At 38.2% G+C, this 12,490-nt stretch overlaps 1 protein-coding gene across 2 annotated transcripts; it reads left to right on the top strand.

The window, feature by feature from the left end:
• Positions 1 to 682: 682 nt before the first annotated feature.
• LOC147863364 (pentatricopeptide repeat-containing protein At3g09040, mitochondrial-like) lies at positions 683 to 5,315 on the top strand. Of its 2 annotated transcripts, none has more exons than XM_087321369.1 (2): positions 683 to 964; positions 2,080 to 5,315. In XM_087321369.1, exon 2 carries the CDS (start codon positions 2,356 to 2,358, stop codon positions 4,864 to 4,866), a length of 2,511 nt encoding a protein of 836 aa, XP_087177495.1. In that variant the 5' UTR covers positions 683 to 964; positions 2,080 to 2,355; the 3' UTR covers positions 4,867 to 5,315. The 2 variants fall into 2 exon arrangements, with proteins under 2 accessions (XP_087177495.1, XP_087177494.1); XM_087321368.1 differs by having other exon boundaries at positions 2,036 to 5,315.
• Positions 5,316 to 12,490: the final 7,175 nt, after the last annotated feature.

Below are 12,490 nucleotides of genomic sequence, written 5' to 3'. Positions count from 1 at the left end.
GGATGACGAACTCTTTTCACCCCCCAATTCATCTGGATGATGAACCATTTTGACACCTCAACATATATGAATGGATGTACCGTTGAGTAGAGGCCAGAAACAAACTTTAAAATGGTGGGTTTGTGCACGTAACAGCGGACAGACAAGTTCTGGAACCGACGCTTAAATATCTAATGTGGTGTGGGTCAAAAAGGATGAGGAGATGGGGGTGTTCATCATTCTGAAATGCACTTATCACCTAGCTTCTCGCAGAAATCCCGACCATCCCATCTGGATGGATGTACCCTTGTTCATCATTCCGAAATGCATTTCTCACCTAGCTTCTCGCAGAAATCCCGACCATCTCATCTGGATGGATGTAGCCTTGTTGATTTATTGAAGGCCCGAAATTTAGTCTTAACTGTTGTGGGTCGTGCGCGTACCATGTGGATCGACAAAGACAAGTTTTCGGAACCCGATGCTTCATCGTAAGCTTGAGGGGTATTTCAGGAAATATAAACTTATAGGGGCAGTTTGTGGAAATAAAGAAAACGTCAAAGGCATGAGCTTTGAGAACCCTACACAGTAAAGCCCTCCTTAAACCCTAACCCTAAATTCTCTAGCCAACGCTAGACCCTAATCATGCGCTTTCCTTAACTTCCTTTCGCCAAAGACAGTTGCTTCGTTCTGTTCTTTTTCTTACTTACCATCGGAAAATCTCTCTTTGTAAGCATTTTCATTGTCGAAGAATAAGCAGAAGAAGGAAGAAGGAAAAGGATGACTATGACAACGATGATGATTTTTGCTTGATCCACCGAATAACAAAAATGTGGCGTCTTCTGATTCCAAATTGACATCTAGAAAGAAGGAAGAGAGAAAAAGAAAAACAAGAAGAATATTAAATAAGAGAAAGAGATGTTTCAACGCTATCCATTATTTAATCCAACAAAACGCCAGCATTCAATGCTTGATGGAGGTCTATTGGGTATTTTACCGATTTTATCTATATAATGATCGTATCCGTCCAATGTTTTCATTGCTTTGAATTTGATCTTCGAATGTTGGTATTCTCGTTTGTTTGCGTTTTTTATCTGTATAAATGTGGATTGAGCATTCTGTCAAATTGAATCAATGTACTCTGGTTTTCTCCTCGTGATTAATATATATTTTTGAAGTATTACTGTGTATTATCTAATTTGAATTGAGTTTTGATTTTAAGGATCTCTGCAATTGTGATTTTCTCCAATGTTTGCATGTCGAGATTGTGTAAATCCAAATTGTTTATTGTTCTGAATTGATTCTTACAACGATGATTTTCTTTCATCTTTGCATTGTGGAGTTGCCTATTATTTTGAAGGGTCGCAGTAATGTTCACATCTTGAGGTTATGTAAATCCAAATTGGTTACTGTTCTGAATTTATTCATATACTGAAATATTACTCTCATGTTTGCACCTTGGAGTTGTTTAAATGTGAATAGGGTCTTGTTTTTAATTTATTGATATATAATGCTTATTTTCTCCTACTTTCACATCTTAAGGTTGTGTAAATGTGAACCAGGTATTGTTTTGTATTGATTCTTGTTAACATATTTTAATTTTTGTAAATGTGAGTTGGGTACTTGATTGCCATAGCAATGATTTTATCCTTTATTTACATATTGAAGTTAGTTGTGTAACTATTGACTGGATATTCTTCTGAATTGATTTATATAATGATTTTCTCTCCGATGTTTGCATTGTTTGAGTGGGCCAATCTATTAGTGATTTCATCCTATGATTGCCTCTTATGTTTCAAATACATCAATATAATGGTGATTTTATCACTTATTTTTCTGTATTGTAGTTGTGTAAACGTGAATCAGATATTGTTCTGAGTTTATTGATATAATGATGCTCATGTCTGTTTTATTTTCTTGTTTTTGGGCATTACTGTAATGGTAAGCCATGTTTTTACTAACCCATACAACGAGCTCCAAATCTTGCTGTTTGCACTACTTTACTAGATACCTGTACAGAATTTAAGGGATTAACATATGACCTTCTGGTCTCTGTCAGATAACCTTACCAACTGAGCTAAACCATCTGGGCAAATGATACAGGTTTCTCCCAGTGGAACCTTAGAAATGCATATTCCGAGAGAAATAGCACCAGGACAGTGAAAATATCGCAACTCCTGTTATTACTAACATAATTGATGAGTCTCGATTGTGGAATGATTTGATTGGATTAGATGTACTATGTTTCTTTTTCTCTCTAGTAAAGTTTTGTTTTTCATTGAAACGGTATTAAATTCGTAAGTACAATTCATGCCATACACATTTTCATATTGTTATGCTTGCTGAAAAAGAAACAAAGAGACAAACAGGCTAGTTATAATGAAGATCATGTTGTCGGCCACTGTGTACCCTGAACTATGTTCATTACAAAATGAGTTGATTCCTCAGCCTCCCATTGTCAGCCTTTCACACTTATTGTTCAAGTGTAAAAAGGAGAGAAACATTGAGAGTACACTTCATTTACAAACCTATTTGCATAAAATAGGTCTTGAAACACATACATTTCTTGGAAACTGCCTAGTTTCCACATTAGTAGAAATTGGAAGTATGATTAATGCACAACAGATTTTCGATAGATTGTTGCATAAGAAAAAATCCTCATGGGATTCTATGATTATGGGGTATGCCAGATGTGGAATGCCACAAAATGCCATAACTTTGTATGAGAAAATGCAAAAGTGTGAAGATTCTCTTCATCCAAATGGACATACTTTTGTGTCTTTGCTGAAATCTTGTTCAAAGATGAAAGACCTGGAAAGATGCCGCAAAATTCACGCACATATTGATAGATGCAAGCTAGTAGAATTAGACCCATTTGTTGGCAGTGCCCTTGTTGATATGTATGTCAAAGTTGGTTTACTATCAAAAGCAAGGCAAGTGTTTGTTGCACTTCCATCACGAGATGTAGTCTCTTGGACAGCACTAATTTCTGGATATGCTGAACATGGAGTTGGTAAAGAAGCACTCAATTGTTTTGATCAGATGCGGCTTGATGGTGTTTCCCCAAATGCTGTCACTTTTGTATGCAGTTTGAAAGCTTGTGCAACCATCAGAGCCATAGAGAAAGGCCAAGAAATACATTCAGAGATCGTAAGAAAAGGATTTCTTGAATCAGATATCATTATAGGAAGCACCTTGGTTCATATGTATGCTAAATGTGGATTTCTCATAAAAGCCCAAGAATTGTTCAACAAGCTTCCATCTCGAAATATTGTTACTTGGAATGCACTAATTGCTGGATATGCTGAACATGGATATGAGTTTGAAGCACTTAATTGTTTCAAACAAATGAAATTCAAAGGTATAGTTCCAAACCCTATCACATATGTTTGCATCTTGGGAGCGTGTGGCAACATAGAAGCAACACATGAAGGCCAGGAAATACATGCCGAAATCGAAAGGAAGGGTTTGTTGGAAAGCAACACCTTGATTGGAAACATCTTGGTGGAAATGTATGTCAAATGTGGCCTGTTTTACAAAGCAAGGCAAGTCATAGATTTTATCCCTGCCCGAAACATAACTTCGTGGACAGCACTAATCAAAGGATATGCAGAACAAGGACATGGTGCAGAAGCACTTACTTTTCTGGAACACATGCAGATTGAGGGGATTTTGCCGAATGCGAGCACATTTGTTCACAGCTTGAAAGCTTGTTACCTTATAGGTGCCAGTGAAAGAGCTGAAGAAATATATGACGAAATCAAAAGGAGGGGCCTCCTCCAAACCGACCAACTTGTTGGGAATGCATTGATTGATATGTATGCTAAGCAGGGGTTATTCATCCAAGCACGAGAAGTGTTTAACAAAATACCAATCCAAAGTGTGATTGCGTGGACAACACTCATTTCTGGATATGTTGATCATGGGCAAGCTGAAGAAGCACTTGAATGTTTTGAAGAGATGAAGCTGATGAATGTTTCACCAAATTCTTTCACATTTGTCTGCATCTTAAAAGCTTGTGCTAGCACAAGGGCGATAGAGAAGGGCGGAGAAATACACATTGAAATAGATAGAAGGGGCTTATTGCAAAGTGACATATATATTGGCAACGCGTTGGTGGATATGTATGTCAAATTTGGATTTCTCACTCAAGCCCAGAAAGTGTTCGACAGCCTTATAGTTCGTGATGTTGTATCATGGACTGCACTAATCGGAGGATATGTTGAACATGGATTCAGTGAAGAAGCACTTTCATGTTTCGAAAAGATGCAGTTTGATCGAGTCTCTCCAAATCTGATCACGTTTATCTGTGGCCTTAAAGCTTGTACCAGCATAGGAGCTATAGAGAAGGGTAGAGAAATACACATACACATCGAAAAGAACGGGTTTGAAAGAGACATAGTGGTTGGAAACACTTTAGTTAACATGTATGCAAGGTGTGGATCTCTTACTCAAGCACGAGAAGTCTTTAAAAATCTTCTAATCAAAGATACAGTGGCATGGACTGCTCTAATTGCAGGGTATGCTCAGATTGGAGAGAGTCAAAATGTTTTCAGTATCTTTGAGAGTATGGTTGGTGAAGGCATACTACCCAATGTAATTACATTTGTAAATATTCTCAATGCTTGCCGTCACACAGTTTCGTTTGACAAAGGAAAATCCTATTTTGACCTCATGAGTGAAAACTATGGTATCCTTCCAAACCGTGAACACTACACATGCTTGATTGATCTTTATGGCAGAATAGGTCAACTAGAGAATGCAGTGGCAATGGTTGAGAAGCTACCATTCTGGTCCCATATTGCAATGTGGCAAACTCTCATGCATTCTTGTAGAAAATGGGGGAATGAGGAACTTGGAAGACAATCGTTTCAGAATGCATTGTGCTAACGCATGGTTGAAGTATGAAACCTGATATAAACTACCTCATCCAAAGATGTCATATTTTGCTTGAATGCATTATATGATTGTATCTAACAACCTCCATGTGGGCTTTCAAGGCTAGAATTTGCAAACTAATCTTACCAGGAGTTTGTTGGGGAGTGTCAATGCATCATTATGAGAGGCAATGCTAGCTAGGATTATTTGTACAAAGAGAAGATAAGAAACCTTGTAAAGATTTGTAAATGTGGTTTGGACTCATAATGTCACCTGTTTTAATCAAGTACATCATAAGTCATTTAAAATTGTTGAGAATGATTAAAGTTGTAGCCCAATGGCTAGACAACCGCAACAGCTAGTTAGCCCAACAACCATATCTTGGCCTTTATAAGGAGGAGCCTTCTCGTCCTTATGGGAGGTAAGCGATCTTTGTATTTTCTCTCTTGTTGTAACATATATGCATACTCTTGAGAACAAATGAAAGGAGAATGTTCATTTTGCAATTTGATATTAGAGCAAGGTTGTTGCTCGTTGGTCCCTTGCAGCTCTGCCAAACCCTACATCTGCCCCACTACTGGTAAGACATCGGTCAATATCAACACTATCGTAACATCCAAGAGAGGAAGGGGGGGGCTTCTCCCGTTAGGATGACAGTGCTATGTGATTGAGAGGTGACTTGATAAAAGAAGTCAAAAGAGAAGAAAAGAGATAGTCTAGATTGAGAAGATGAATGACATATTATTAGAATTGAAGAGGATGAGGTGAAAATATTGGTGAAATACATGAAGCAAGTTGAGATTGTAGCATTTCAAGGTGTGACGGGAACACATTCACCACCTAGACTTGAACTCCTTCCATTTAACTTCAAACTCGATGGACCAACCACGTACTTGAGTTGGTCATGTCGGATTATGGGTGCCTTTGTAGGGAGAGGTCTCGATGGCTATCTTATAGGAGAAGAGAAAGGACCTCTTGTTAAAATGAGTAGTGAATGAAAAACATGCAAAGCTACCTACATGTCTTTATACACTTGGGTTCTCAACTCCTTGGCTCCATCAATTGCCACCATTGTTGATAGAATTCAAAATGTGAAGGATATTTAAGAGAAATTACTAAAATCCTATGCTTGGACGGAAAATCACATGAGAGTGTTTCAAATTGAGTAAGAGATAGATGTTTTTGGCAAGGAGATAAGACAATTCAGGAGTATACCATAGAACTGGAGCGTTTATGGGTTCACTATGATCATTTCTCACATGTGATAATATGCAATGATCCTCAATGTAAGAGGGAGGTTTTTGTTCAAAGGAGAATCATGTAATTTTTGAAACATCTCAACTCGTCGTTCAATCAAAGAAGGGTAGTTTTTCTAACAAAGGCTGAAATTCCCACACTTGATGAGGCAATTGTAACAATGAAGCTACTCTTTGACACCACCGAACTTCTAGTGGTGCAATCGGCATTGATGGTATCAAATTCAAGTGGAAGTAAAAATTGAAAATGCTACAATTGTGGTGAAGTGGGTCACTTAAAGAAAGTTTGCCCTAAAACACCCAAAGAGAGAATAAAGAGGTCATGCTTGTGGGGACCAAAAAGTGGAAGAGGAGGTCACTGGGCAACTTGATGGTAATAGAAGAAGAGGAAGGAGGTAAGGTGGTGCTCATCGAAAAGGATCAAACTATCTTGGCAATACTTAGGAGGAAACAAAGACCCGCAAATGACAAGAAGAGTGTCATTGAGAATATACCCACTTCATTCATGATTAAGGGTAAACTTCCTACTGAAACTTATTCAGCCAAAGGTATTAGTTACACACATGCTCTTGCCTTTACACCAAATAAATAATTGATCCTGGTGCATCTAGACATGTGACAGGTAATGTTAGCGAGTTCTCCTCATATACTCACTAATCAATGCTAGAGACCATTCAAATTGTTGAAGGTGTCGCGATGTGGCATGGCCAAAGGACAAGAACGAGAAAGAGTGAGGTTCCACTCCACATTTCAGAAGAATATATATATATAAATAAATATTATTCAGTGTGTACAAAGTGAGTTCTCCTTGCTTTTTAGGAAAAGGGAATAATAAAAGCATTTAATGTCAAAATAAACGCCCCTTTTCCTTTATATAAGGGGGAGAAGATGGCTTATTTCCGGTCGCCAATTTTGGAGCTCGGGAGAGCACCATTAGGGTTTTGGTTTTTAGGGTTTCATCATCTTCTTCTTTTTTAGGAGGTCACCAATTTGGTTGTTGGAAGGGAACCACTAGGTTTTAGGGATTCTTTGCTTACAAGTTTTAGGGATTCTTTTCTTTCTTGTAAGCATCTAGGGTTTCTTCTTCCGTGTGAGTTTTCTTGGTTATGAGGGTTTTGCTTCGTACTTGACAACTAGAGTTTGAGTTTTTGGGTTTCTTCTACGACGACTTCTTCTACATTTCGGTGATCATCTACTCAGAGCTTTGGTTGTCTTCTCCACGATGGAGAACGCCCACATGTCAACAGATTCGGGATAAGGACGGGCTAACTCACGCGTCAGTTATTGAAGGGAGGTTGTAGTGGCAAGAAAACTACTCCGATTCGAGGCAAATTAGCCTTCGGAGGTAGTCAGGCTCGGTGCCCGCTAGACTCACCTTCACCGAATACTATTTAGCCCCTTTGAGTTGGGTTCATTTGTGTTTTGTGTTTTAATCTGTTGATCAAATTTGTATAAACCGTCGAAATCATGGTATCTAGCCTAACTGGCATATAAGCCATAATTTTGTAACTTAAGTCTTGCATAATTTTGTCTAAATTTTCTTCCTAATCTCGTATGTATTCTCCTTAATCATGTGCTAATCATCACACGAGTCATTGCGTTAATCCCAACTACAACCCTAAACTTTTCTGACGAGCAAAACCTTGACATATGAAAGCTTGACGAGTGAAAGCTTCACAAGCGAAAGCTCAACGAGCCCTAAGCATGACAAGCCTTTACCGCTTTTGACTCTAGTGGTTTCGCTCGAATAGTACACACAAGCGTGTCATAGCTGAAGACAAATAATGTTGTCTAAGCCAACTTCTTCCTCGTGGTGAGCCAACTAGTGCCAAGGAACCAAGTACGATCCGTTAATAGGTTAGGCAAACAACAAGGTAGCAAGAAGAGAATGAATGAGTATGCAGAGACAAAAGAACAAGAGGACAATTACACGACTTCTACTCAAGAGACATTGATTTACAATTACCACCCGAATTGTGTTACAAGTCTCAATTGCATGCTCTTATATAAAACTCTAACTAAGTTTATGTGTGCACACTAGGAGTTTGGGCAAAGTAGGACTTTTATCGCCCATAAAAGAACTACTTTATTTACATACCATATGAATGATAGCTCCCCTGTAAAGCTTAAATTACATTTCTAAATTTAAACTACAATTTGTATTTTATAAGCCAATCGGCAAAGGTAATGTCAACTTTAGCCAATAGGCCAGTTGCCGATTCAACTTTCGGCCTGTAGGCCATCGGTTGCCTTCGTATGTTGATCCTCTACCGCGTTATCAAATCGGTGATCAGCTTCTAGCTCCTTTAAGACTTGCCCTTCGATTGTCCTTTCTCGTTCTGGCTTCCTTGAGTTGATTACATCTTCAAACTTTTGGTTCTCCTTTTCACCTTGTTTTGGCCATGCCGATTTTTGACCCAAGTTCAGCTTCTTCAGATTCAACTATGTTTTGCTTGTATACTTGTAGTGGTCCGATTTGTTCTCTTAGATCCCAAAGTATCGATCTAGGGGTTGCTTCTTGTAGATGACGATCTCCCAAATGTGATGGTACTTTTAGTTCCGACACTTTGATGCCACGCGAGTATTGAAATATAAAGTTCTACAACGTCTCAGTGCTTAAGTTTGGGATAATTCGGGCCATAATTTCAACTACAACGAGCCGTGCTTTACATTTGGGGTTTCCTGAACAAGACACATATCTGTTTCTTAAAACCCACTTACAAGGCAGCAGCTTCCTTATGTTGGGCAGTTCGACCACCTGACTTCATTTCATAACTGGCGGCTGGAAGCCATTGAACTGTACCCAATGCGTATGTTGCTTCCACTTAAACACTTGCACGACCTACGTCCGCGTATAATTGATATTTAGCACGAAGACAAGCCACATTTACCAACTCCTACACCTTCAACAAATACACGAAAACCTTGCCAGATAGTTCAGATACAAAGGTTGGTGAAACACAATTCAGAATAACTTCATGGCATACCATTTGAACAGAAAACCACAAGTGATTACAACACTCTTCTTCAAAAACCATTTGAACAGAATACAAAAGACCACCATATTCGCTCTAAATACTCAGCGGAACAGAAAGAACACATTCACTATCTCAACTAAGGCCAGAAAAGTCACAATAAACGAAAAGGGTGACAAATACAACCAATTCTTATTATTACATTCTGAAGAGACAAAAACGTGGTAACCCACCCGACGGATAAAGAATTTACATCACACATGATCCGATCACCCAAAGTGATTCAGAAGTTCATGCATATCACTATAGGATTGACAGAAAATCGACGAATTTACAAAATCTTCATGAAGTGCTGTAATGACAAACACTAAAAATCTTCACAAGCCTTGTATCCGGTCCATTTACCAAGATAAGCTATTCAACCTTCGACGCAGAACCTGGATGCAAACACAGTTCTTTGCAAACAACCTGTTACCCAAGGTACAGGTTATCATAGTTACAATTAGAACAGTTAAAGGTGACTTAACAAGACCCACGAGTTCAGAGTGGAAATCCTTCACAACAGTCATTGCCATGCTCAAAATTTCATAACATGCAGATTAACTGCCAGCTTTACCGAATATTATATACCTACATGCAAGGTAATATATCTAGATAAAAGAACCTAACAAATTAATTCACATACGATCAAACAATCCCTGCACAATCTACAATTGCATCTGAATGTCAGAAACGTACACATTGGATCACGCCTTTAGGTACTGAAACCTAACGGAAACTAAACATTCATGCACAAACCTGCTGTTCCAATCTAAAGTGCATAGAACAAAGATTATATCAATTATACCAATTACAGACCAGTATACCCAAAAATTCCGACTACGCCCAAGAGCACACGAAGACAAATACGAGATAGCAGAAACTTAATCCCACCCATCACAAACTACAAAACGTCGCAGAATTGAAGAGAATCGACATATAACACAACACCAATCTTTCCTATCAGAAAACAGCATATAGTTACTGATAAACACAACGAACTGCTAAAGATTCGTAGCCGATAGAAAGCCTGCTTAGCCAACATGAAACCCACATATTAGCAACAAATCAAACTAATTAATCCTTCTCTGTTCCCTAGCGAACACGAAACCCACAAATTAGCAACAAATTAACGAATCCTTCTCTGTTCACGAGGATTGGGGTCAGATGAGGCAAAATGCCATATTTGTAACAAGGAAAAAGTTGGGGCTGGTCATCTTCTCTCGCAGACAGAGCGACAAGCGCAGCGAGGATGGGCCTCTCATCATTTTCTCAGTAGAACAGAGAAGGATCGAGTTACAGAGGCGCCATAGCCTCAGCTTTTATATGTGGCCAGGGCAAGAAACCCTAATCCTGCTCGTGTTCACACTTGGGCGGACAAAAAAAGGCACTCCTCCAGATGTGGGTCTTATCTAAAGCACATGTTACAACCCAAAACCTAACACACACACCGTCACTCCCGTAGGCTTCCGATGGTTCGGGATCTTAGGGTTTCCTCAATTCGTGAAACCCTGAGACAAAAAACAGAGATAACACAGACAGAAACAGAGCAATTCGTGAAAACCCGCTTGTCGCGAGATAATGTAGTTGTTTGCTCACCCGCCCACCTGTATCATTCCAAATTCTAGATTATTAGGGTTTCATCTGTCCGTCAAAACCGGTCGTCGCAAGATATGTAGTAGTTGTTTGCTCGCCCGCCCATAGCATTCCAAATTTTAGATTGTAGGGTTTCATCTGGTTTGTAGTTGTTGTTGTAGTAGTAGGATTGTTTGTCTACGCTTGGCTGCCCGTATCATTACAAATTTTAGATTTTAGGGTTTCATCTTTGTTTCTAGTTGTTGTAGTAGTAGGATTGTGTGTCTACCTACCGTCCACACTTGGCCACCCGTATCACCCAAGCCATTGATTTTAAGTTTCTGAACACCTTCAATATTTGAGAAGAAATAAGTAAATAAAAATAATGATGAAATCATTCATAAGAAAACATTCTTAATTATTCCGAAGTTTCTCTACTAAAATTGCTTGCCAAATGAGTGAATAAGATGACCATTGATAACAATTTTTGTTCTGTCATCATACATGTATGTCACTTCATGAGGATGCCACTACATTTTGCACATGATTTTGGATGATCAAAGTTGGTTGCATCATTACATGTCTGGATAGCAAAATTGGTCTACCACCTCAATGTTCATGTTTTCTGTTGCCAGCCACCTAATAAAGTTTCAACCTCAAAATCCCAAACTCATATTGAACCATCACCATTGTTTACAACAATTATGCGAGAGATTATAAGATTACTTCATTGTGTGTTAGTATTAGATATTGATAGCTAACCATTGAAGATTATGATTAAGTTGTGATCAACAATCTTCATCTATACATCTTCACAATCTACAGATAAATAGGAAGCTAATTGTGTTCTATATTTTATTGAGCCATCATGGAGTTCATCATTTGTCTTACCCACTGCCGATTTTTGTTTTTTACTTATTTTAGCAATGCATGTATTCCATACAGCAAAGCTGGTATTTGAGTTACAAATGACAAAAACATAAAGAATTTGCAAATTTTGGATAATCTAAAGCTCATAAATTTGCAAATTATAGCTTTTGTGAAACTATATTGGATTGTAACACATGCTACATCAATAACTGCTTAGATAATCAATACATTCTGATTAGTGTATTTTGCATGCCCTGGCACTTTTGTTCCACTATTGCACCTGCATCTACCTATCATGTAGCATTAATTGCTTTGATTACCTTATTATTTTTCATCTGCGTGTTAAAACTTTTTTGTTTGTTGTATATTGTGGGCAGTTCTTTACAAATGTATTTGGATTCTAGTTTGCTGTTGCAAGTCATTGGTAATCTCTGTACCCTTCGGTAACATGTGCAATAAGCAATCTGATTTATTCATATATGAGGGAAGAGGTATACAAATTCTCAATGTCCAAGGTAACAGATTCAATATCGGCGCATAGAAACCAAATCTTTCCAATTATTATGTGTCAGTTCAGATACCAAATCCTCAATTCAGATGTCAATTAATTTGATTCTATGGCTAATTTTTCATGTGTCAAGAGTATTTCTCATATCCTCGTAAGACTGTCAAACCCAATCCATGTAATCATCCTCTATTATCATTGGCTACATCAAGAACTCAAAATGATCATAAAATAATAATGGCAAGTAGCCGCTGCAACTTTTGCAAATCCCGATTTGGATTACATGACACTGTAAATGCAAATTGCCAAACAGAGAGGTTTGTAATCCAAATTTTCTCTAACTAAACCAATCAAATCTTGTTTACGGTTTTGGCTTCGACATGAAGCGAATTTTGAGATAAATGGAATACAAAATA

The sequence above is a fragment of the Azolla caroliniana genome, unplaced genomic scaffold (genome assembly GCF_043228905.1).
Source record: "Azolla caroliniana isolate FFs.n. ecotype wild unplaced genomic scaffold, voAzoCaro1.0.p SCAF_6, whole genome shotgun sequence".
Classification (NCBI taxonomy): Eukaryota; Viridiplantae; Streptophyta; class Polypodiopsida; order Salviniales; family Salviniaceae; genus Azolla; species Azolla caroliniana.
This window is presented reverse-complemented; position numbering and strand designations above follow the sequence as displayed.